Source organism: Apiospora aurea (assembly GCF_038362705.1).
Source record: "Apiospora aurea strain CBS 24483 chromosome Unknown utg000006l_segment0_segment0, whole genome shotgun sequence".
NCBI classification, from domain to species: domain Eukaryota; kingdom Fungi; phylum Ascomycota; class Sordariomycetes; order Amphisphaeriales; family Apiosporaceae; genus Apiospora; species Apiospora aurea.
Window position 1 is genome coordinate 533,031 of NW_027117393.1, and position 21,988 is coordinate 555,018.

Consider the following 21,988-nt stretch of genomic DNA (forward strand, 5'->3'; position numbering starts at 1 on the left):
CGAAACTCTTAGCGCCAATATTGAAGCAATACATCGCCAACGGACCAATCCCGGACCCTTGCACTGGGGTAAAGATGCACTACGAATGTGCGTAGTTGGCCCTAACAAACGGCCAGCCTCTCGGCAGTTCGGAGCGCCTTGGAGAGCGTAGCATTCTCTCGCGCACACTCATATGACCAACTGCAGCCTTGCTAGACAAGTATGATCGCCAACACATGCATGGCAGAAGCTACGGGTGCTATATATTATTCAGGGCAGGATGTAATCGAAGTCGTGTCTCATTAATCTCATAGGAATTGCTTCAAACTGTACGACAAACACTTTCAAGAGACACTGAGACTCTGGAACTCTATTGCCCAAGCACATGTTATCCCAAGCTCAGGTCGCTGTTGTTGTCTAAGAGGACCAAGTTATGGCTCTTCCACCTCCGCCCGCCGGGCTTGACTTGGGCGACGACCGAGGCCCAGAGATCACTCGCATTTCCATAGCTACCTTTGTACTGGCCACCGTTGCCATCATACTTCGGTTGTATGCGCGCTACTTCAAAGGCAATTCACTCGTGCGCCTCCCCTTTTTCCAAGTATAACTAGACGGAGACGCAGTGTCTCGGCCTCCGGCCTCTATCAAGCAGCCACCATGAATCGTTTGCTGATCTTGATATACTGCAGTATCTCGACGACTGGCTGCTCATCGTCGCCTGGGTACGGGTATTGCGATTTCTTAACACTCCGTGACCGTTTATGGACTTCGTTGCTAACGCGTGCCGTAGGGCGCGGGAGTTGGTCTCTTTTCTACCACCCTCGGATACGGTGAGTCCCGTTGATATCCCCTGGTGAACCACCCCTTTTATCATCAGCTTGACGAGTAACGTTTTCGAAACGGTCTACTAGTGGTCCCTCACGGAACCGGTCGCCACGTTTGGGCTGGCCCGCCCGATGCCCTCAAAGCATGGGCACTCGGCCTTTTCATATCCGAGATCTGCTACACCGCCGCCCTTGCCACTGTAAAATGGTCCATCCTATCCTTCTACTGGCGAATATTCAGCGTGAGGGAGAGTATCCGGCTCCCGATCCGGATCCTGGCCGTCATCGTGGCGGCCTGGGCCATCGCAGTTGTATGCCTGCCTCCTCTTCATCTCCCCAAGGGAAGAAAATCCAACTTGCGCTGACCTCGAAGACCCACAGCTGCTTGTGACCATCTTCCAGTGCGTGCCCGTGAGGGCATTCTAGCAGCAGTACGATCCGTTCAACCCCATCGGCCCGGGCGAATTCACTTGCGGGGTCCAGCTGAACGCCTTCTTCAACGGAAACTCCATCCCGAACATCATCACCGACGCTTGCATGGTGACGCTCCCTCTGCCCTATATTTGGAAACTCCAGCTTCAGAGGGCTCAGAAAATTGCTCTCGGGGGCGTATTCGCTGTCGGCGCCTTGTAAGTAGACTGACTGACTGCTTTTCTCGTTCCGCCGCGCAATCGTCTAGTTCCTGTTAACTTCAGAAAATTGTCCCAACTCTCATCTATGCTACAGTGTGACTGTCGTCTCGATCATCAGGCTGCGGCTGATCGTTCACGTCGATCTGGAATCGCCCGACGTCACGTTCAACTTTGTGACGACGGTTATATGGACCATTATCGAGACCAACATTGCCATTGTCTGTGGTACGTTATGTTACAACTATAAGAAGGAATCTTCTCACATCCTCCTTTACTGGGTTGTAAAACCCTGTTCTGATGACCAACACCCCCTGCAGCCTGCCTTCCGTCCCTGAAACCGCTCTTGAGTCTCGCCGTGAAATGGACCACTCTCATGCCCGGCGAAGCTGGTAGCGGCAAGGAGCCCGCTGAGCGTAACATCTTCATCAATACATTCATGAGGCGCGGCAAACCCGCCAAGAAGAGCAGGTCCGACACCTTGGACGATGAGAGACCTTTCGCTCAGTTGAACGAAGCGGAAGCGCAAGCTACAAGCGGCAGTGGGCTCGAGCTCCGGGACATAGGGACCCGCGAGGGACGGGAGGAAAGGGATGGCATCACCGTTACTACACAGCTCCGGATGCAGCAAAGCGGCCCATAAGTCTGGAACTCTGGATAGGTTTCTTACATGAGTTATGTTCTCTTAGAAGACGTTTGATTTGATTTCTTCTTGTATGGCTCGTAGCCCTGGGGATAATTGATACTCTGGTCTCCCCCGATAAATACGAGACTATAGCCCACATGCCTTGCAACAGGCCCCTGGTCAAATCGAGAGTCCTGAGTCCTTGGCATAGGGGCGTTATCACTGGGCTCCATCCTTGACACCATCTCCAGAATCTCCAGACTGCGCCCGACTCTCCCAATCATGTGGCTTTCGCCCATATACAACCCACCTAGAAACCGACAGTTTAATAACAATTCCATTACAGACAAGGGCATCGCATTTATCCGATTCGTCATAAATAGTAGAAAAGAAAAAGGACTTACAATGGACGGTAAGAATGGATAGTAGGATCCACAATGTCTGCTCGGAACTTGGACGCGAACTCCTCGATCTGCTTCTGGGAGTAGCCCTGTGCCTCCATGAGTCGGTAGGAGATGCCGCTGATGTTATCGTACAGGTTCCGCGCCCCCAGTCGGCCGACGTGCTTCATCCTGGGGTCCCAGCACGCCGGCAAACTTCCGTTCTTTCACATCGACGACTACAATATGCGGAACGGTCAGTTTCCAGTCGTATCGTCTGACAGCTATTAGGGGGAAAGGAGGATGACAGGGGGGGAACTTACACCCGACCTCCTCCAGCCACTTCTTGTAAAACCGAGTGACATCGAGGTCCCTCCCCCCGCAGCGCGGCACCGGCCCGCATCAGCTCGCCCCACTGCTTGATCGTCGTGCCCTCGATGCTGCCGTCCAGGGACGCGAACTCGGTGGTGCTGTCCATGTACTCGATCCAGCCGCCGGGGGCATGTGGCCGAAGGCCTGCCGCATGACGGACCGGGGGTCGTTGAAGCACGAGAAGACGAAGCGGACGTGGACGTAGTCGAACCGCGTCGGCCCAAACCCCCAGGGCTCCTCGGCGTCGTCGCGGATGAACTCGACGTTGTCGGGCGGGTTCTCCGGCTGGATCTTGCTCAGGTCTATGCCGATGATGTGGGCGCCCGGGTGCTCTCGAGCTAATAGAAAGTGAAATCGCGTCAGTCTCAGAAGCAAGGGGGTGTCGTATTGTACAGTGAAAGGGGTGTAGAAGAAGGGCGAAAGGGGTTCAAACCGAATTCCATCGCCCAAAGCCCCGTTCCGGTGGCGATATCTAGAACATTCTTGGGGTTCTGGAGCGGCGCAAGGTACAGTCGGTTATGGAGCAGCAGCGTGCAAGTGCAATGCTGAAGATCAAGACGCTCTTGCTCCGTCTACCCGCGGTCAGAGTCAGCCATCCGATCGGGTGGGGAGGGAAAACGAAAACGAAACCCGAAAGCTCCAGTGCTTACAGGGTCGTTGGGTATCCAATACTTCCCGTCCTTGTATCCATGGTAAGTCCGACCATTCTCCTCTGTGATCGAGTTGGGCTCGACCACCGACCCACCGCTAGATTCGCGATATACCTCGGCCGGGACCCACGCTTCCGGTGGGATCCCGCTCTGACTCGGAGGAACCGCTGCCGCGGATACGACGTCCGGCCGAGTATACAGCGGGTCGATCGCGGGGAAATCTTCCGGGAGAAACTCCTGCGGCATGAACCCCGTCCGCTTGGTGGTCGGAGGAGGCATCTCCGACGTTTCGGGATGCCCTTCGCGGGGTTTGTCGTGCGCGTTCGGCTTTCGGCCGTATATCGCAACACTAGAAATAGCACTGATAAGTATCATAACAAATAAATCATAGGAAAAATAGAAGAAAAGAAGGAGGATTATCGCGCTTTAAAAAGAACCCGGACGACTTACGTGGGCAGATAGGCATGGATAGCTGGGTCGACCAGGTTGCTCCGAAACTCGGCAATCTGCGCCTCGATCTCCTCGTTGGACATGCCCGCCCGCTTGAGCATGACGTGCGCGATCCCGGACACGCCGTCGTAAAAGTCCCGCTGGCAGAACAGCCCGGCCAGCTTCAGGCGGCGGCTCTTGGCCCAGGCGCCGTAGGGCCAGGCCAGCTTCCTCTCGACGACGTCGACGACTGTTTTGTTGTCGGAACAACACTCGGTTAGAACGGTAGGCAACCATCGGCATCCGAAACCACCACACTTATCACTTTCTCACAAAGCGAAGATACCTACAACCGATTTCCTCTAACCATTCTTTGTAACGGGTCGCGACCATGAGGTCCCGCCCACTGGCGGCGGCCCCCTGGACGCAGTAGGTCCCGAGCTTCTCCAGGCCCGTCCCCTTGAGGGTGCCGTCGAGGCAGCCGGAGATGCCGTAGCAGTCGAGGTACTCGAGGTAGCCGCCGGGGCTGAGGTTCTCAAAGGCCTTCTCCATGACCCCCTTGGGGTTGTCGAAACACGTGACCACGGCGCGGGCGTGGATGTAGTCGAACTTGTGGTCGTAGCACCATTCCTCCTCCGAGTCCTCCCGGACAAACGTCACGTTGGGGGGCTTGTGGTCGGGCTGGATCTGGCTCAGGTCCGTCCCGATGACCTGCGCGTTGGGGAATAGCTCGGCTGAGGCGGGCGGTGGTTGGTGGTCAGTTTGTACCAGGGTACTAGGCAAGGTTCTATGACGGTATTACTCACCAAAGTCGATCGGCCATATGCCTGTCCCGGTGGCAAGGTCCAGAACGTATTTGGGGTCCTTGATAGGTGCCAGGAAGAGCCGGTCTCCGAGTAATATCTTCAATCCCTGATGCTGGAGATCCAAACGATCCTGTTCGGCCTACGGAGCTGTCAGCATCGTTGGTGTTGATTGTGTGGTCAGTCAGGGGGTATCGTCTACTCACCGGGTCGTTCGGGAGGAAGTATTTTCCTTCCCGGTACCCGTTATATAATCTCCCGTTCTCACCTTGCACAGATTCGGGTTCCACAATCGATGTTCCGGTTGGCACGCGGTAGATGTCCCCGGGGATCCAGGCTTCCTGGGGAATGCCTGAGCGGATCCTCGGCGGGTTGGCGGGATCGGTTACGGCGTATGCCTGGTCGAGTTCGGGGTAGTCTTCGGGCAGAAACTCGTGTGGGTGCCAAACCGAGATGAGAGATTCGTCGTATGGCTTGGGCTCGCGCTTGGGCTTGAGCTGGGCCCCGGCCTGCCGCGCTTCGAGGAGCTGCGACGGCAGCTGCAACTCGCGTGGGGTCGCGTCGGCCGGCTGTTGTCGTGGCACTGCGGGCGGCACACTGTTGCTGAGCACAAAACCGTCGTTGCCTCCGGAGTCATTGCCACCCGCATACGGCATGAAATGGGCGTCTGGGACCGGAAAGGTATTCATTGACTCGTGGTTGTACGTTGGGACATAGCCGGGTGACTGGAAGATGGGTGCTTGGGCTTGGAAGCCTCCTTGCCCTTCCATCGGAAGCAGCGGCTCAACGTTGGCCCCGGCATAATCGCCGAACCCGGCGAACGGCCGGGGAGCCGACAACTCGGTATTGAAGCTGCAACTGACAGGCATCGGCCCCATCGTGTCGGGACCGAGCCACATGAAATCATGGTCACCTGCCGGTGCAAGGCTGGAGCTTTCCTCGTCTCGTCCTGGCCCTGACCCAGCGGCCGGGCCACCTCCTGATTGGTGGGGAGCTGACATCGGACTTTGTTGAAAGTTCGTTCTGCAGAAAGCCCCAAAAGTGAAAACCAACAGAAATTGGGAAAACGAAATGTGGGAGTCGGTAGAAGACAACCGCTTGGGATCTGGTGAGGGGTTAATCAGGCATCCTTGAAGATGAGCCGGGCCGACAAGGTCGACGGTTTTGTCGAGTTGCATACAAACAAGGGGGGACACGCTCCAATAGAACTCCCGGACAAGATTAGGGATGCTGGCAGCTTCGTACCATCTTCTCCTTTGAGACGGTTTTGCAAGGATGACACCTCGCTACCAGTCTCCCGGGTCCGAGGGGCCCATCACCACACAGGTTTAGGCGCTATCTCTGCGCCATGTGCATTATCATCTAGATCACATAAGCAGATAAGGTTCTGATTAAATGGGATCAATATTTATTATCAGATACGGCCGCAGTTCCGGTATGTCCTCGCTGCTGACTATTTCTTGGGGCTATCACGGGGGACGGTCCACATAGCCGTGATTCACAGATTATTAGTGGATGAAAACGCGCTGGGCCGCACGCTCGCGTCGACACGATGTCACCCTGGTCCGCTATTAGCCTAGGCACAATGCACCTCACCGTCGGAGTGAGTGTGACATTCCTATTCCAAGGGTTAGTACGACAGCATTTTCCTTCGATGGACAGGCAGTCTACTCACAGCAGCAGCCGCTGACGTGGCGGTAGGCGCGCTCGAAGTCGTAGCCGTCGGCGCCGCGGACCCGTGCCCATGGCTCTCTTCTTCCTCCTCCTCCTTCTCCGCCGGCTTGCCCGGACACCCCTCATTCGGCACCGCAACATCAAACGCATACACGTCGAGCGCAAAGTACTGCAGCGTGTGCGAATTGCGGACCGCCTCCGCCGGGTTTTTGACCGCAAGCTCGAGGCACTCGGCGTACGAGTCGGCAAAGTGCTCGGCGGCGCCCTCGCCCACGCTCGGCATGTGCAGCAGCCGGTGGATCAGGTCCGACCCGAAGTAGAAGCTCAGCGCGCCCCGGGCCACGGTGTAGCCGTACCCGCACATGCCCTCGAGCGGGTGGCGGGTGGTGTAGGACAGGGGGCAGATGACGGTCTCGTCGGTGCCGTTTTCGCCGCGCCAGTGGCCGCCCCAGCCTGGGGGTGGGTTAGCGTCGTTTTCAAGGAATACAACCGCGCAGACAGTAGAGCAGTTGAGACATGGTGTGACATACCTGGAAGCACGCAGTTCCCGTCGACGTTGTCGCACCGGAACTTGAACCGGCTCCGGTCGCCGTTGGCGATTTTGTCGTACCATCCGACAACCTCGGCCGAGGGCGCCATGCCGAAGTACTTCTGGAACAGATCGGAGCTGTTTCCGAAGCGAAGGACGTGGTCCTTGGCGTGGGCAGCCAGGGTGGCGGCGTCGTCGAGGCCCTTTTTGAGCAGCGCCCGCTCGGTCGCGTTGCAAGACTCGTGGATGGGCCAGGTCTGAGACCCGCCGGCGTTCCATGTCCACGGGGTCGGAGCAGAGGGCGCGCTGGCCGTGACGGTCTGGGTCACGGTTTCCTGGCGGCGCTGGACGGGGCCGGCGGAGGCGGGGCTGCTGCTCAGGAGAGCCATGAGGACGGTGGGGATGGTGCCTTTCATTGCGAAGTATGTGTGTCAGAGGTTGACAAGAGCCGGGAGAGGTGCAGGTTGCGCTGATAAACAGCATCACGACAAACAGCGTGCCATGCAGCCTTATATAGCTTTTCAAGGCTGTCCAACCGCCCCAGGTCTCCCCCTAAACAAGGTCCACTAGCTGTGTATACTCAGTCATATCGTGCTTTCTTCTTTTATTTCCCCGTCACCTTGTTGGCCAGAGTATCCCGGACCCGATCCGCAGGTTGAAAGCTTTTCTCCATCGGGCTAACTGATGACGAACGTTGACCCGAGGCAGCGGACTGGGTGGCCGGGGAAACCAACGACTATCCCCGCCCAACGGTTTTGGGTGAGATGAACCCTTTTCGCTGGGCCCGATGTCAGCTGGCCAATTCAGGGAATGGCTCGCCAAGGCGCTGTCGCTCATGGGTGTACGATTTTGGCCGAGAAAAGTCTGGCGATGTGCATGCAGCCAAGGCTCGGTTTAAGTAGTTGATATGCGAGGCGGCCATCAAGGTTCCCAGGCCGGGGAACGCCTGGCTAAACAGAAAAGGTTGCGTATAAATCCTTAAAACCGCCCAAACTTGAAACATATATTTAGTACCGCAGGGGCGCCTATAAAATTCCTCCTTGTCCGGTTATACTCAATCCTTCCAGCACGTATACTTCAATATTACTCACCGTAGTCTTTCATGTCGTGTCTTCAGTGCGATGAGAATGTCAAGTGTAATTGCCCGGCCAGTTGTGGGTTAGAGATGGTGATTCCCGATCCCGAACACCTTGATGGCCATCCCGCCAACCGCCAAGGCACTATGCAGAAATCTCATTCCTTGGCTGTGATTCCCCTCAGCCCCAATAGCTCACCGCGATTGAGCAACTTATGCGGGAAATACAAGCTGGGAAAAAATGACTCCATGTACGTCAGGGGGCCGAACAGTTGGCGGCAGTAGGTACTGGTGAGCAAGACAGGCAATGAACAGGGGTGGAAGCCGGGCATTTCCACCATAAATACAGGCATGCTGCATTCCACCTAGCATCTCAAAGGTATCTCTGCTCTACGCCCACATCAAAGCCTTCCACTGCAGTGACAATGCGCTTCATCACCTCAGCCTGCCTCGCGCTCCTGGCCACGGCCGGCGCGGCCAAGTCGCCCGCCCCCTCGCCCACCGAGTCCATCGGCTGCGAGCCGCACGGCGACCACTGGCACTGCGACGGGCCCGCTCCCACCGCAGCGCCTGTTTCTGGCTCCGGCACGGCGACGGCCGCTGCTGCCACGACGACGGAGTCCGAGCATGGTCACGACCATGACCATGACCACGCGTCCGGCACCGGCAGCCTGAAGCCCAGCCCCACCGAGTCGGCAGGCTGCGAGCCGCACGGGGATCACTGGCAAGTCCAACCGTACTTCCTCCACCTATGACAAATTTTACTAACTGGGCTTTCTCTCCCTAGGCACTGCGACGGACCGGCCAGCGCCTCATCATCAGCGCCTGGGTCTTCGCAAGCGTCCCCGGGCACCGCACCGGCTGCATCGACCACGCCCCCGGCCAACGCCGGGGCGGCCGCGCGTGGGGTCAACAGCGCCGTCGTCGTCGCTGGTGCAGGTCTCGTTGCGTGGGTTCTGTAGAAACAAAGAATGGGAACAATCGATACGAAAAGGGAACCACTTGGAGTCCGTGATAGGTGGATAATTGGTGGGGTCGAAATAGTCGATATCGTATCATTTTCTCGTAAAAAATAGGCACAGAACGGACCACGCGTGGCGGATATCGAGCTAGTGCGGACATCAGGGAGAAGACCTCATTGGATTGAAAATCGCTGCCTAGAGTAGCCGAGGGATCGGCGCCCGGTGATCTTTTTGCCAAGTATGGAACGTTTTTAGATACAAAACCTACATCAACAGCGCAACTCGCATATACTCTCTTCCTATCCTTGGAAACAATGTTCCCAAATCGCATCATGTCCAGCCCCGACGCTCTCCGCCCGACGTCCTCGGGCCCGTCCGTCTCCGACCCGACCGCCGACGCATCCGAGGACCAGCCCCTCCTCTGGCCGCGACCGGAAGGCGAGATCGTCCGCAGCGACGAGTGCAGAAGAAGAAGCGATAATGATCTCGAGAAATCCATAGGCCGCGTGCTCCCCCTCGCCTTCGCCGCCGGCCTGGCCATCGCGGCGACCTCGGCCGCCACCGTGCTCGCGTACGACCGGATCCTGTGCATGGGGGATGATGCGGATTCGGCCCGCTGCGAGGGACGAGAGCCGGCCGGAGAGCAGCAGCGCCACTATATCGACTCGTTCCAGACGACGCGGACCATCTCCAACGTCCTCGGCGTCGTCTCCTCGGCGTGGCGCGGATATGGGCCGAGTCCGACCCGAAGCTCTGCCTCGGCCTCTGGCTAGGGGCCCGCGTGCTAGGCGTGGGGGTCCTACTACTCGGAGGTGAGCAAATATCGACCCCGAACTTCTCAGGGAGGTAGATAGATTACTGACGCGAATAATCATAGTCCTCCTGGATGATATTTACGTCGCCGTCTGGACCACCATCTTCTACGGCTTGGCCGGTGTCCCTATCCTTCACTTCGCCCTCGCCGCCGTCTACGTCCAGACCCGGGACCCCCGCCGCTTCTCGCGCCTGCTGGGCACCTCGCTGGCGCTCTACCTGCTCGGCACCTCCGTCGCCCCCACGGCCACGGCCTGGCTGTTCCCCAACCTGTGGTTCAGCCTCGCGACCGCCGTGGCGATCCCCGCGCTTTCGCTCGTCTATCTCCGCGTCGCCATCCCATCGGACCCTTTTGCGAAAGATGGAGGCACCAGTTCCTCGACGGATGGGTCCGGAGCCGGGACGACGGCGAGGACTATCGCCTCGGCACTTGTCGATCCCGTATACTACCTGTACGCCGAGTCGGCTATCCGGCTGCCCGCTCTCGCCCTGCTCCTGCACAGCTGCGCGCAAACCTGCCTGTTCACGGCCATCGTGATCCACGTCTGGATGGACTTTGACTTCACGGCAAGACTGAGCAATCGCCTCTCCACCATCGCGACGGCGGCCCCGGCCGTCTACCTTTTGCTGTTCTTCTACGGCGTCCCGAAGCTCCAGAGGATACTTGGGAAGCGACGAGGGCCCAGTAGCACAGACGCTCTCAGCGACACCTACACCGACTCCGGCATCGAGAGTGACACCGCGGGGAGCCCAAGGCATCCCCCTCCATCGACGCGCGATCTCGTATGCGCGACCGTCTGCATGCTCGCACAGCTCGTCGCCGTCCCTTGGTTCCTCGTGGACTCCCAAGGCGCCATGTACGGCCTGGTCGCCGTGGCCTCCGTCGGGTTCGCCGCGCCCAGCTTCCTCAAGAGCTACGCCGTCTCGCGCGTAGCCGACGGCAAGACGTCGGCGCTGGGCGCACTGGCGCTGGCGGAGAGCCTCGGGGGTTGATCTCGCCGTTCCTGCTGGGCGGCGTCTGGTTCTGGAAGAACCAGATATTTATCCTGGCACCGTCGCTTCTCGGGGCGTCGGTACTGTGTTTGGGTGCGAGTTACTTTATGAGGAGATAGTGGTACCGTTGCTGCAAGATATGCATATGTGTGTTTTGTCATCTCGTGATCAACACACATGCTACGCGCGGGGTAAACTCCCACGCCATCTTGTCCCTCTCCTATTTGGGACATTTCCAGCCCGGAGAGTCAATCTCAAACCGAGTACCGCGGTTCGTGCTACCGCCAGCAGCATTGCATCCGTCATTATACTCCCTGAAGCCGTCCAGACCCTCAGGGCAGCAGCACTATCGGTGTTCTTCATCCGCACGTTAGCCTCATCAAAACGAAAAAAGGCCCCCCATGTGGCACTGACCAAAGAGGGGGACTCGCACTGATGTCGTTTTCTGCCAGTGGCCCCCGATAGAATCACACAGCTTGGTCTCGGTGACGTACCACCCCTTGGGGTCCAGCTGGTTTGGTTTCCTGTCCCCCTGATATTGGTGCACACCAGGCTGTCTTCGACAGAGGGCTGGGCGACAGAGACACCGCAGTCATCAACGCCCATCAGTTGTTCAAGGATTACAGCTCGGGGGAACAAGATGCTAGTGTACGTACCCAGCCAAGGCCAAAATAGAAAGCGAGAGGAAGTGCATTGTGAAGTGGAGTGTAAAGTCTTCTGGAACAAAAGCTGGGTTGGACTTGTGATGGATGCTACAGTTGATCGATGGTTCGGATGGAGCGAATATGGATGACATCGCAAATACAAATATACTTGTAAGATGCAACCCCCTCTGGCTGACCCCCCTGATTTCAGATAACTTTAGTGCCCCTGAGCAATAATAATAGTATATAAAGGGGTTAAATCTTATTCGTTTATTAATTAAAATATATTAAACTCTTCGTTTTCTTTTCTTTTTTTATTAATATTATAATTAATAAAGAAATACGTACTACGTAAACGATTTAGGCTGTATTAGCCGGCGAAAGTATTAAACGTACGGCTAAAGATTATAATATTAATAAAGGTATCTTTTATAACCGAATTAAAGAGAACCTTAATAAAAAAAAGAAGTATAAGGCTTTATAGTTATTTATTTTTATAAAAGAGACCTTTTTAATTAAATAAGCTTTTTTTAAGCTAGCTTAAGTTACGCATTAACGTATCGGCTATTTTATATATACGCTTAGCGTATCCTCTTTATAAAAAGGGTCGATTATTTTATCGATAAACGATAGGTATACCGTTTTTAAAAACGTTATTTAACCTTTAAAACCGTGCGTATTAAAGCGATAAATTTCCGATATCTCGTATATATATTAAACGGGGCTATGCGAAGGTTTTTTAATCGGCTTAATACTATTATTATTACTAATATACCCCCTTAATTTAAATTTAATACTATTAGTAATATTTTACCGCTTTTAATTATATTTAAAGGCTAATCGGTTTAATAATAATAGTTCTTTTAAAAAGAGAATGAGGTTAATTATAAATATAAGGACTAGGCCTTTAAAGCGTTATTAAAAGGATAAACTTTTAATCTTATAACTTTAAAATAGCTAAAAAAAATCTTTATCCTTTTAATAAAGCTTAATAATTTTAATTAATAAAAGCTTTTAATTCTTAATAAATTTAAAAGTTATATCGACGATAATTTTATATTAACGGCGTTAAAGATTAAGGTATAGCTCCTTTATTTATTATTATATAACTTTTATATACTTTAACCCTTAAATATTAACTGTTTTAAAGTCTTAAAAAGAGGTTTCGAAAAGAGCTCGACTTAATATACGTTATTATTAATAATAGTTACATTAAAAAAAGACTTCTTTTAAGCCTAGGTTAAAGTATATAAAATAACCTTTACTTTTAAAATTATCGCTAATAAATAAATAATAATTAATATTTACCCCTTTAATATCGAAAAGCCGATAAATAATAGGCTCCGGCGCTTTAATATAATATAAGCTATCGATAAAACTATTACCGCCGAGGATACGCGCTAGCCGGCCGAACCGAAGGCTAAAAAGATCGAGACGCTGAAAAATAGCCGGCAGGTTAAAGATTTAAGGGCTGCGATACTTAATATAAAGGTTAATACCGGTAATCTAATTAAAAGGTTACTATAAAAGAAGCTCGGTAAAAGTATTAATAATTTAACGGCTCGGATTAGCCGGTTAAAATAGGAAAAGGCTGGTTTAAAGGTAGATTTAAAGAAAATAAAGGTTTAAAAAAGAGGAAGGTTAATAAAGACCTTAATAAGGGCTTTATTTATATAATAAACATTAAGGAGGTTTAAGAGGACGTTAAAGAAGGAAGGCTAAAGAAAAGGCCGAAAAGGGGCGTCGGTAAAGTAGTGAAAATTAATATAAATCGAGTTAATAATAAGGGTAACTTTATTATAGTGCGTATAAGCTAAAATAGACCTTAAAATACAGTGTATTACTTAATTAACCTATCTATTAATATTATTATTAATTTTTACATCTATTTTAAGGGGGTCAGCCAGAGGGGGTTACATCTTATACTATAACCGATATTAATAGACCTCTACTATTATTATACTCGGTTTCTCATGCTTTGTTAGTGCTTACGAGCCCCAGACGCGGGAGTTATCGCTGGCCCGATTGCAATGCGATCGCCCGGCGCTGTTGTTTAGAGATGGATGGTGTGGTCGTGGGGCAGCCTGGCAGATGTATGCAGCCGGGGTTGCATTCCGGGCGGGTAAGGGCCCCGTTTTGGCAGGTGCTACTCCGCATATCAGGATTCGGATCTGAGCAATAAGCCTTGTCAGAGCCGGAGTATCGAGCTGGTCCGCTTGGCACGTGTGGCAGAATTCCAGGGGTAAACAGGTCCCGAATCTTGATTTTACCGATCTTCGGGGAGCTGGCGGGGTACCCCAGTCAGTGCCTAGTGTCGACGCAGCGGAAACGCTAAGCGCGAAGGAGATGGTCCTCTGGGATATGCCCGCTCCAGGATATGCAGGGGTGAAAGGGTACGAGGCAAAGTGCAGCCTACGTACGCATAATGATCCTTATCTGTACGCCGAAGATGGAGATGATGTGACACGTGACTATGGACGTGTTTACTCTGGTCAGCCAGCTGAGCTTTTAGGCCGCGCACGTTCCCTTAAAGGGGCTAAAAGCATGCGTCCGGTGACGGCCCCCATTTTTACATATTAGCCGAAAATCCAGCAGTGTGTTTATTTTGACCCCTTGGTTAAAAGTGAAAAAAGCCGGCTGACCGTCGTCTCGTCTTTTTTCGTCTCGTCTCGAGACCGGCTAATCTTATCGACCTACTCAGCTTTTTTTCGATTAGCAGCATCAGCTACGATTTTCCAGCTGATCTAGCTTTCGAGTGCCTTACAGGGCCTTACAGGGCGTAGAGGGCGCTGTAAAAGGTGCTGTAAAGGGTGCTGTAAAGGGTGCTGTAAGTGCTGTAGCTTATAAAGGGTGCTGTGGGAGTGAGTGTGGCATTGCTCGCGCTCGGTCTTCGAGCCGGCGTGCGTTAAAATTAGGGAGTGTGGCATTGCTTACACTCGGCCCTTAACGTACGCTCGATTGTATGCTCGACCTCCCGAAACGTTACTTTTATTTCCAATAAGCTTTAAATCAACTAGCTAAAAAGGTGCGTACGTCGGCCGATAAGCTGGAAGCTGGTTGACTAGAGTAAACACGTCCTATATCGTCAGGCAATCTCGTTCTCGGTAGACGTTTAGTGAGACTATCTCTTTGCCACTGATACCCACCCGGAACGAATAATCTAAGTCCGGCCAACCGGATGGGTTTCATGCAAGCGGGAGAAGCCTATATGGCATATGAATCGCACAGACCCCTTCTTTGTTGTAATCATAGTGTTCAGCACTCATGTTCATACACCATGTTGGTATACTGTTGATAGCAGAACCTTCATTGCGTCGATGGAATACAACGGTAGACGAGTCGATGCGGGAACGTTGCGGACATGCTTTGATACACTAGCCCTAGACACATCCGAACACCAAGTTGATCGGCATTTTCTAACGAAGCACATCCCGAGCTGAAGAGAGAATTTCCTTGTCTCAGCCCAGAAACGGTATAGCCCGGCCCGAGACACTGATACCGACTCTTGGCCATTGGGGGGGGCAAGACTATCCAGCCGGTGGTCTAGGGCGCACTAGAACGCAGCCGGCTTACAGACACTGTTGGCCCAGCTCGCAGAGAGATTGAGAGACATTTCAGCTGGGCGCTAGCATTCACCAATGACCCACGTTATGTTCCTGAATTGTAGACTATATAGAACGAGAGGCCAAAGGAAGAAAGAGACCAAGGTCGAACGGTCGTGTGCTTCTGCTCCGTCCCTTCTCTCGCTCCTTCTCTTGCACCCGACCGACCAGCTTCACTCTTTTTGCGGTTGCAACATCACCAATTTTAGCGAATTCACTTTCATTTACCATGCAGCTGCACCCACTCCTGGTCGCGTCGCGGGCCTCGGCACCGCCGTCGTCGACGGGCCCACGGACATCTCGACCAGCACCATCACGTGAGTGCTTTGGTGCAGAACGAAGAACAGCTCATCCGATGCGAGGAAGGAGAGGAAGAGAATGAAGAAGGATGCGCCAACAATGGATTGGCTTTGCTGACTAAACCGCCCGTCGTACAGCGAAACCGCGACCATCACCGAGGCCGCCACCTCCACCGCGTACACGACCAGCGTGGTGTAAGTAGTGAACCTGTTCTCATCTCTCTCTCTCTCTCTCTCTCTCTCTCTCTCTCTCTCTCTCTCTCTCTCTCTCTCTCTCCTTCTCTCTGTCGCTCCTCAACCCAAAACACACCAATCTACCAATAGGTATCATTTTCTGACATATAGGAACTTTGTGCGCGCGCGTGTGTACAGAACCATCACGACCTATACGCGCAACATGGCCGAGGCCCCCATCACGCAGAAGCTGAAGAAGAAGCGCGGTGACAGATGCCCGGCCAAGCCGAAGCCGAGCCACTCGGCCAGCACGACCGGCTCGGCCCCGAGCAGCACCGCCACGAGCAACCCGGCAGACGGTGAGTGAGCAGTTGCATACTTACATTCCTCTTCAATCACCCCGCCATGCCCCCGTTGAGGAGGGGGAGGGGGAAACTTGTTTTTATTTATCTTTTTATTCTTCATTATTCCTTTCGCTCTTTAATCCCTAGGGGCCCCAACGTCAGCAAAACTTGGACTGACACGTAGGGGGGGGAATCACCAGCCCTTAAGTCGTTCGCCGACGACGTCGTCTCCGCCGCCGCCCCGACCGTGACCGACACCGTGACCATGGCCTTCACCGCCGCCGCCGGCCCCGCCGCGACCACGACGGCCGTCGGCGCCACCTTCGAGTTCCAGCAGCAGATCTTCTACGACCGCTGCGTCCCCTTCCTCTACCGCCAGCTCTACACGGACGTCGCCGGCATCCCCCTGACCGCGGACGCCCTCTTCCAGTACTGCGCCGCCCGGTGCGTCGCCGACGACGGCTGCGGCGAAGTCTGGATCTCGCACCACAACCCCGTCACCCGCAGCGGGCTCTGGTGCGTCTTGGGCGGCACCGACCACAATAGTGGCGACACCTGGCTCAGCAACCAAGACTTCCAGTGCCGGTACCCGCCCATCGGCGCGACCGGCACCTGGTACCATCGTCGCAACAGCAGCAACTGAAAGGCCCGGACCTGGCCCCGGACCCGGTCCTCAAACCAACCCCCCTTTCTCCAAAGTTCATCTTCTTGAATATGCGCCGTAACAAACCATTGGTGATAATAGCGGTTCTTCAACAATCGAGGGCCCAGGCCTCGACGCCTACACTGGTTCCGCAGCAGGGGCTGGAGGTCATGTTGTATAATACCGAGTAATAATTGCAATGTAAATCTCAGATAAATGAATAGAAGAACAATTCTCATACTGTACGTCCCTTTGTGTGTGCCACACAGGCCTTGGTTGATTATCCCGGACACCTGTCGTTCGTTGTCCCTGCATGTAATCCAGAAAAAGCCCCTGAGCGGCCATGGGGAATTTCAATCGAAACGAAATGTATTGCAGTATCTGAGAGATCCATCTACACTGGACCCAACTCAGGAACACTTCATTTATGCGTATGTGTATATCTGTCTGTATGTGTATGTATGCACCATCAAGCCCAAGTCAAAAATCAATCTACTAGCATCGCATCCCATCCGTCAACGCCGCCGAATGCCCACCTACCTCCGTACCTTGTCAAAGTTTCATCTCATCCTGATTCAAAGAAAGTTTCTTACCACTCACAACCCGTCAAAAAACTTAGCCGATCCATCTACGAGCACTCTGGAACAGCCTCAACCAAGGTCCGTACAGACCCCACTCCTCCCGCTGGCGAGCCGGCAGGTAGCTGGCCACATCAGCCATTACAGTACGCTCGGGATGCGGCATGATCGCTAGCACGCGGCCGTCGGCGCTGGAGACGGCGGCGACACCACCGGGGCTGCCGTTGGGGTTGTAGGGATACTGTTCCGTAACCTTGAGGCGGTTGTCGACGTAGCGGACGGGGACCTGCTTGCCTTGCGACAGGGTCTCGAGATCGTTGGGTCCAGAGAACGAGGCGCGGCCTTCGCCGTGCGACACGGCGATCGGCAGGTAGGAGCCGCCCATGCCGTGGAAGAAGACGGGCGACGCGCTCTCGTCCACCTTGACCATGCTGAAGCGCGCCTCGAACTGATCGCTGGTGTTGGCGACGAAGTCTGGCCAGGCGCTGGCACCTGGGATGATCTCCTTGAGCTTGGACAGGGCCTGGCAGCCGTTGCAAACACCGAGCGTGAAGGTGTTGGTCCGCTTGAAGAACTCTTCGAACTCGATGCGGGCGTTCTCATGCAGTAAGACCGACTTGGCCCAGCCTTGTCCGGCGCCCAAGACGTCACCGTAGCTAAAGCCACCGCAGGCGGCCAAACCAGAGAACTCGGCGAGTTTGCGGCCGTTGATGATGTCCGACATGTGGATGTCGACCGGATCAAAACCGGCAGCGCGGAAAGCGAACGCCATCTCCGCGAACGAGTTGACACCCTGCTCTCGGAGAATGGCCACACGAGGCCGCTTGAACATTCCGGTGAAGGAGGCAGTCATGGGGATGATGTTCTCGGACGGCGAGTAGGTGAGTCTGTAAGAGATACCGGGATCCTCCGAATCGGCGACAGTCGCGTATTCCGACTCGGCACAGGCCGGATTGTCTCGGATCTTCTGCATTTCATAGGACGTCTTGGACCACCACTGCTGCATCTCGGATCGCTCGATAGAGGCGAAGACGGGTTGCGTACCGTAGCGAATGACCAAGTTCTGCTTCTTGGAGGCTTGAACGATACCGCATCGCTTGATCAGACCAGGCGGGGGTCCGCACGTGGCGAAGCATCTCTTGAAGTTGATCTCGTCCGAGGCACGAACCTGGAAGACGGCGCCCAGCTCCTCGTTGAATAGAGCCTCGGTCATGTCCTTGAGACTGCCGGACTTGGCCACATCGTCCAAGAACATGCTGACGCCGCATCGGCCGGCGAACATCATTTCCGCGATCGTGGTGAACAGACCACCATCCGAAATATCGTGATAGGCAAGGACAATGCCGCTTTCGTGAAGTTGGGCCATAGCATCGAAGTAATCTTTCAGCAAATCGACATCACGCACATCGGGCGATTCGCTTCCGACCTGACCAAACGACTGCGCCAAAGCAGAACCACCCAATGCCTTGCGACCCTGGGCCAAGTCGACGTACATCAGCAGTGTATCGCCGACGTCCTCGACGCGTCGAAGTTGCGGGGTCCAGGTAGACTTGATATCTTCGACGGTAGTGAAAGCGGAGATGACAACGGACATGGGAGCAGTAACGCTCTTGTTGCCCCCGTCGTCCTTCCAGGATGCCTTCATGGACATCGAGTCCTTGCCCACGGGAATGCTCACTCCCAACTGAGGGCACATATGCATACCGATAGCCTCGACGGCCTCGAAGAGAGCTGCTCCCTCACCAGGCTCCTTGACAGCAGACATCCAGTTGGCCGAGAGCTTGACGCGCTCAAGGTCGCCCTTAGCCACACCGCCCAGGATATGGGCGGCACCGAGGTTGAGTAAACTCTCGGCCACGGCCATTCGTGCAGAGGCGGCAGGGGAAATCAAGGCCAAGGTGGGCTTTTCGCCCATTGCCATAGCCTCGCCGGTCTTCATCTCCTCCAAGCTGAAAGAGGTCGCAGTGACGGCAACGTCTGCGACGGGAGTCTGCCATGGGCCGACCATCTGATCTCGGATAGTGAGACCACCAACGGTGCGATCGCCAATGGTGATCAAGAAAGATTTGGAGCCGACGGCAGGCATGTGGAGAACACGCTGTGCAGATTTCCTGAAGAGCTCGGATTCGCTGGTGGATTCGCCAAAGGCACTCTTCATGCTTGCTACGGGGTCGAAAGCAGGCAGCGAAGGCTTCAGGGAAGTGACATTCCGTTCCTGTTTCCGGCCGGCAGGGAAGAGCAGATCCATAGGGAGGTCGATGGGGTACGGGTGTTCTCTGGAGTCGCGATCCGAGAGGATAAGCTTGGCAGATCCGTCGGGGCCCGGAGGCAAAACCCGTCCAACATCCGAGAAGCCGCAGCGCTCCCTTCGGCAGATACTCACGAACCTGTTCATGCCGTCAGGGTTCACCAGGAGAACGTATCGTTCTTGAGCCTCGTTGCAGAAGATCTCCATGGGGCTCATGCTTTGGTCTGCGCTTTCGACTTGGCGTAGCTCGAATTGACCCCCGAACCCGCTGTCCTTCACCAGTTCAGGCAAGGCGTTGCTGAGACCACCGGCACCAACGTCGTGGATGAAGGCAATGGGGCTTTGCTCACCCATGGCGTTGCAAGTGTTGATGACCATCTGTGCGCGTCGCTCCATTTCGGGGTTGCCACGCTGGACACTGGCAAAATCGAGTTCCGCAGTGGCCTCATTGCCGGTAGCTGAAGAAGCAGCACCGCCACCAAGACCGATGAGCATAGCTGGGCCACCGAGTACGATGACATGTGCGCCTTCGTCCACTTTTTTTCTCGTCTTTCAACGCATGCTGCGGTCGGACGGAGCCAACACCACCAGCGATCTAGAAAGAGATTAGTTCAGCACAATTCAATGAGATGGGTGGGCTGACCATGATAGGCTTGTGGAAGCCCTTGTGATCTTGCGACTCGGGGTTAAGCGCATTGGTCTGGAGTGTACGGAATACACCTGTCAAAGAAGGACGACCAAACTAGCAGATGTCAGCATTTTCGACCTAATACGGGGCTAGTGGTTGATGGCTTACTTCGTTGTTGAAGCGAGCAGATCCAATGGGAGCCTCAAGCATGATGTCCAGAGCGCTGGCATAATGCGACGGCCTGCCGATATCGAGTTCCCAGGGGTATGCGTCGGCTTGGCCGGGGATATGAAGATCGGACACAAAGAAGCCGCAGAGGCCAGCCTTGGGGGTGGAACCTCGACCCACAGCACCCTTTGAACAAGTTAGCAACCGACTCTCAAGATTGGCGGCGGCGAGTAGTCATATACACATACCTCGTCACGGATTTCTCCTCCACTACCGGTAGCGGCGCCAGGGAAGGGGCTGATGGCTGTCGGGTGGTTGTGCTGTTAAAACGTTAGAGATTGTTGGCAGTACGGAGATGCTCGGGCACTTACCGTCTCGACCTTGATCAGCGGCATGACGGTTTCTTTGGTGAGCTTGTAGCTGCCGGTCGAGTAGTCGGGAGCCCAGTGGTTGCCCTCAAGGCCTGTCATGACCGCAGCATTGTCGCTGTAGACCGAGACGGTGTACTTGGGGTTCAGTTGATGGGTATTCTTGATCATTCCGAAGAGGGTCTGGACTTTCTGTACGCCATCGATGGTCCAGATCGAGTTGAAAACGTGATGCCGGCAGTGCTCGCTGTTGACCTGAGCGAACATGAACAGCTCCACGTCACTCGGGGGGCGCCCGAGCTCCTTGAACTTGCCGACGAGGTATTCCATATTGGACTCGTCGAGGCCGAGTCCATTCGTTTTGTTGTAGTCGTGGAGGACTTCGAGTGGTTCCTGGCCCTCTGCGAAGATATTGACGATTATAAGCTCTTTCCGCCTGCCCTCGTCGAAAATGGTAGCGGGGCTCGGGGATTCGAGGCCGATGTTCTCGGTCATGCGATCGTAAATGGTGTTTCGGAAGGAAGCAATATCCTCGACGGTTTGGTAATTGCTCTCGCCATCCAGTTCGATGCGTATGACGCGGCCCCTCTCGATTCGTTGCACCTGGTCTTTCAGGCCGCAGACGTGGGCAATGCTCGTAGCCTTGGAGCTCCATGGCGAGATGTTCCTGGGCGTGATGTAGATGTCGCAGACGTTCGGCTTATCGCTGGAGACAACGCCGGTGCTTTGGTCGACGGGTACGTGCAGCACTCTCTTGACATTGTCGAAGCCGCCTCCCTCCTTTTCGGACTGGATGTAGTAGACCCATTGGCCGGAGATGCCGGTGACTTTCTGGTCGGACACATTGGTGTTGATTCGGGCCAAGAGCTTGCCCACCTCGGCCTTGGTCAGACACGACCCGCCAACAATCGTTTCGTACATAGCGAAGGCAGGAGCTGATTGATTGAAGCGACGTGCGCGACCCCTTTGGATTGTGAGTCCGGGGTAGTGGGAACGAAGTCGGTGTCGCACGTAAGTCGCCAAAGAAGTTCAATGCGTTGGAATGGCGGGGTATTTCTAGCCCGGCGGCAGCGTGGGAAAAATTGTTATCGATAGAGGGTTGTTGGAGGGGCTAAACTGCAGTCACTTTTTAATGAGCGCGTTGGGGGGTGGGGGGCCTACATTCCAGCTTTGGCGGGGGAATAACCCTTACGCCCTACGCCTTAAAACGCTGCGACCAGGGTCCAATCGTGCACAGGAGGGTGGTACGTCAATTGCATCTACTGTACGCTCAACGCGTCAAAATGCGTTCGCCCAGCTGTTTCTGTCAGCGAGTAGCTGTCTTAAGATCCAATACAGAGAATTAAATTCAATACATCCTTACTCAATTCTTATCAAGCATAGATGTCTGGGATGCTGACGGTGTCCAAGATAATCTGCAGGCCCTGAAGTCTCAAGTACATGCTGCACAGGATGATGGGGGAGCCCCCGCTTTTGTAGAACCTGACTTTGGGCGGCAGGCGGCTGACGGCTCACATTTTCATACTGGTATAACATCCACTCAATGCATGTGTCA

The 21,988-nt window shown here is 54.4% G+C and overlaps 7 protein-coding genes across 7 annotated transcripts; 4 read left to right on the top strand and 3 right to left on the bottom strand.

Moving 5' to 3' along the window:
• Positions 1–412: 412 nt before the first annotated feature.
• PG986_008772 (uncharacterized protein) lies at positions 413–2,075 on the top strand (the record flags this gene model as incomplete). The annotated part of the gene is made up of 9 exons (XM_066844994.1): positions 413–559; positions 603–701; positions 770–809; positions 891–1,003; positions 1,045–1,114; positions 1,206–1,234; positions 1,287–1,432; positions 1,530–1,660; positions 1,753–2,075. 9 exons carry the CDS (start codon positions 413–415, stop codon positions 2,073–2,075), a joined length of 1,098 nt encoding a protein of 365 aa, XP_066697392.1.
• Positions 2,076–2,457: 382 nt separating this feature from the next.
• Positions 2,458–5,569, bottom strand: PG986_008773 (uncharacterized protein; the record flags this gene model as incomplete). Its single annotated transcript, XM_066844995.1, has 9 exons — positions 2,458–2,653; positions 2,761–2,907; positions 2,970–3,147; positions 3,243–3,381; positions 3,460–3,808; positions 3,910–4,138; positions 4,239–4,622; positions 4,695–4,824; positions 4,898–5,569. The coding sequence occupies 9 exons, from the start codon at positions 5,567–5,569 to the stop codon at positions 2,458–2,460; spliced, it is 2,424 nt and encodes an 807-aa protein (XP_066697393.1).
• A 698-nt stretch (positions 5,570–6,267) lies between these two features.
• PG986_008774 (uncharacterized protein) lies at positions 6,268–7,310 on the bottom strand (the record flags this gene model as incomplete). Its single annotated transcript, XM_066844996.1, has 3 exons — positions 6,268–6,309; positions 6,367–6,818; positions 6,896–7,310. 3 exons carry the CDS (start codon positions 7,308–7,310, stop codon positions 6,268–6,270), a joined length of 909 nt encoding a protein of 302 aa, XP_066697394.1.
• Positions 7,311–8,394: 1,084 nt separating this feature from the next.
• Positions 8,395–8,931, top strand: PG986_008775 (uncharacterized protein; the record flags this gene model as incomplete). The annotated part of the gene is made up of 2 exons (XM_066844997.1): positions 8,395–8,705; positions 8,757–8,931. 2 exons carry the CDS (start codon positions 8,395–8,397, stop codon positions 8,929–8,931), a joined length of 486 nt encoding a protein of 161 aa, XP_066697395.1.
• A 332-nt stretch (positions 8,932–9,263) lies between these two features.
• On the top strand, positions 9,264–10,737 carry PG986_008776 (uncharacterized protein; the record flags this gene model as incomplete). The annotated part of the gene is made up of 3 exons (XM_066844998.1): positions 9,264–9,669; positions 9,705–9,743; positions 9,809–10,737. The coding sequence occupies 3 exons, from the start codon at positions 9,264–9,266 to the stop codon at positions 10,735–10,737; spliced, it is 1,374 nt and encodes a 457-aa protein (XP_066697396.1).
• A 4,294-nt stretch (positions 10,738–15,031) lies between these two features.
• On the top strand, positions 15,032–16,443 carry PG986_008777 (uncharacterized protein; the record flags this gene model as incomplete). The annotated part of the gene is made up of 5 exons (XM_066844999.1): positions 15,032–15,044; positions 15,219–15,300; positions 15,421–15,477; positions 15,628–15,815; positions 16,001–16,443. 5 exons carry the CDS (start codon positions 15,032–15,034, stop codon positions 16,441–16,443), a joined length of 783 nt encoding a protein of 260 aa, XP_066697397.1.
• A 615-nt stretch (positions 16,444–17,058) lies between these two features.
• PG986_008778 (phosphoribosylformylglycinamidin) lies at positions 17,059–21,354 on the bottom strand (the record flags this gene model as incomplete). Its single annotated transcript, XM_066845000.1, has 6 exons — positions 17,059–19,805; positions 19,855–19,864; positions 19,913–20,011; positions 20,066–20,251; positions 20,314–20,385; positions 20,437–21,354. The coding sequence occupies 6 exons, from the start codon at positions 21,352–21,354 to the stop codon at positions 17,059–17,061; spliced, it is 4,032 nt and encodes a 1,343-aa protein (XP_066697398.1).
• Between the last annotated feature and the right edge of the window lie 634 nt (positions 21,355–21,988).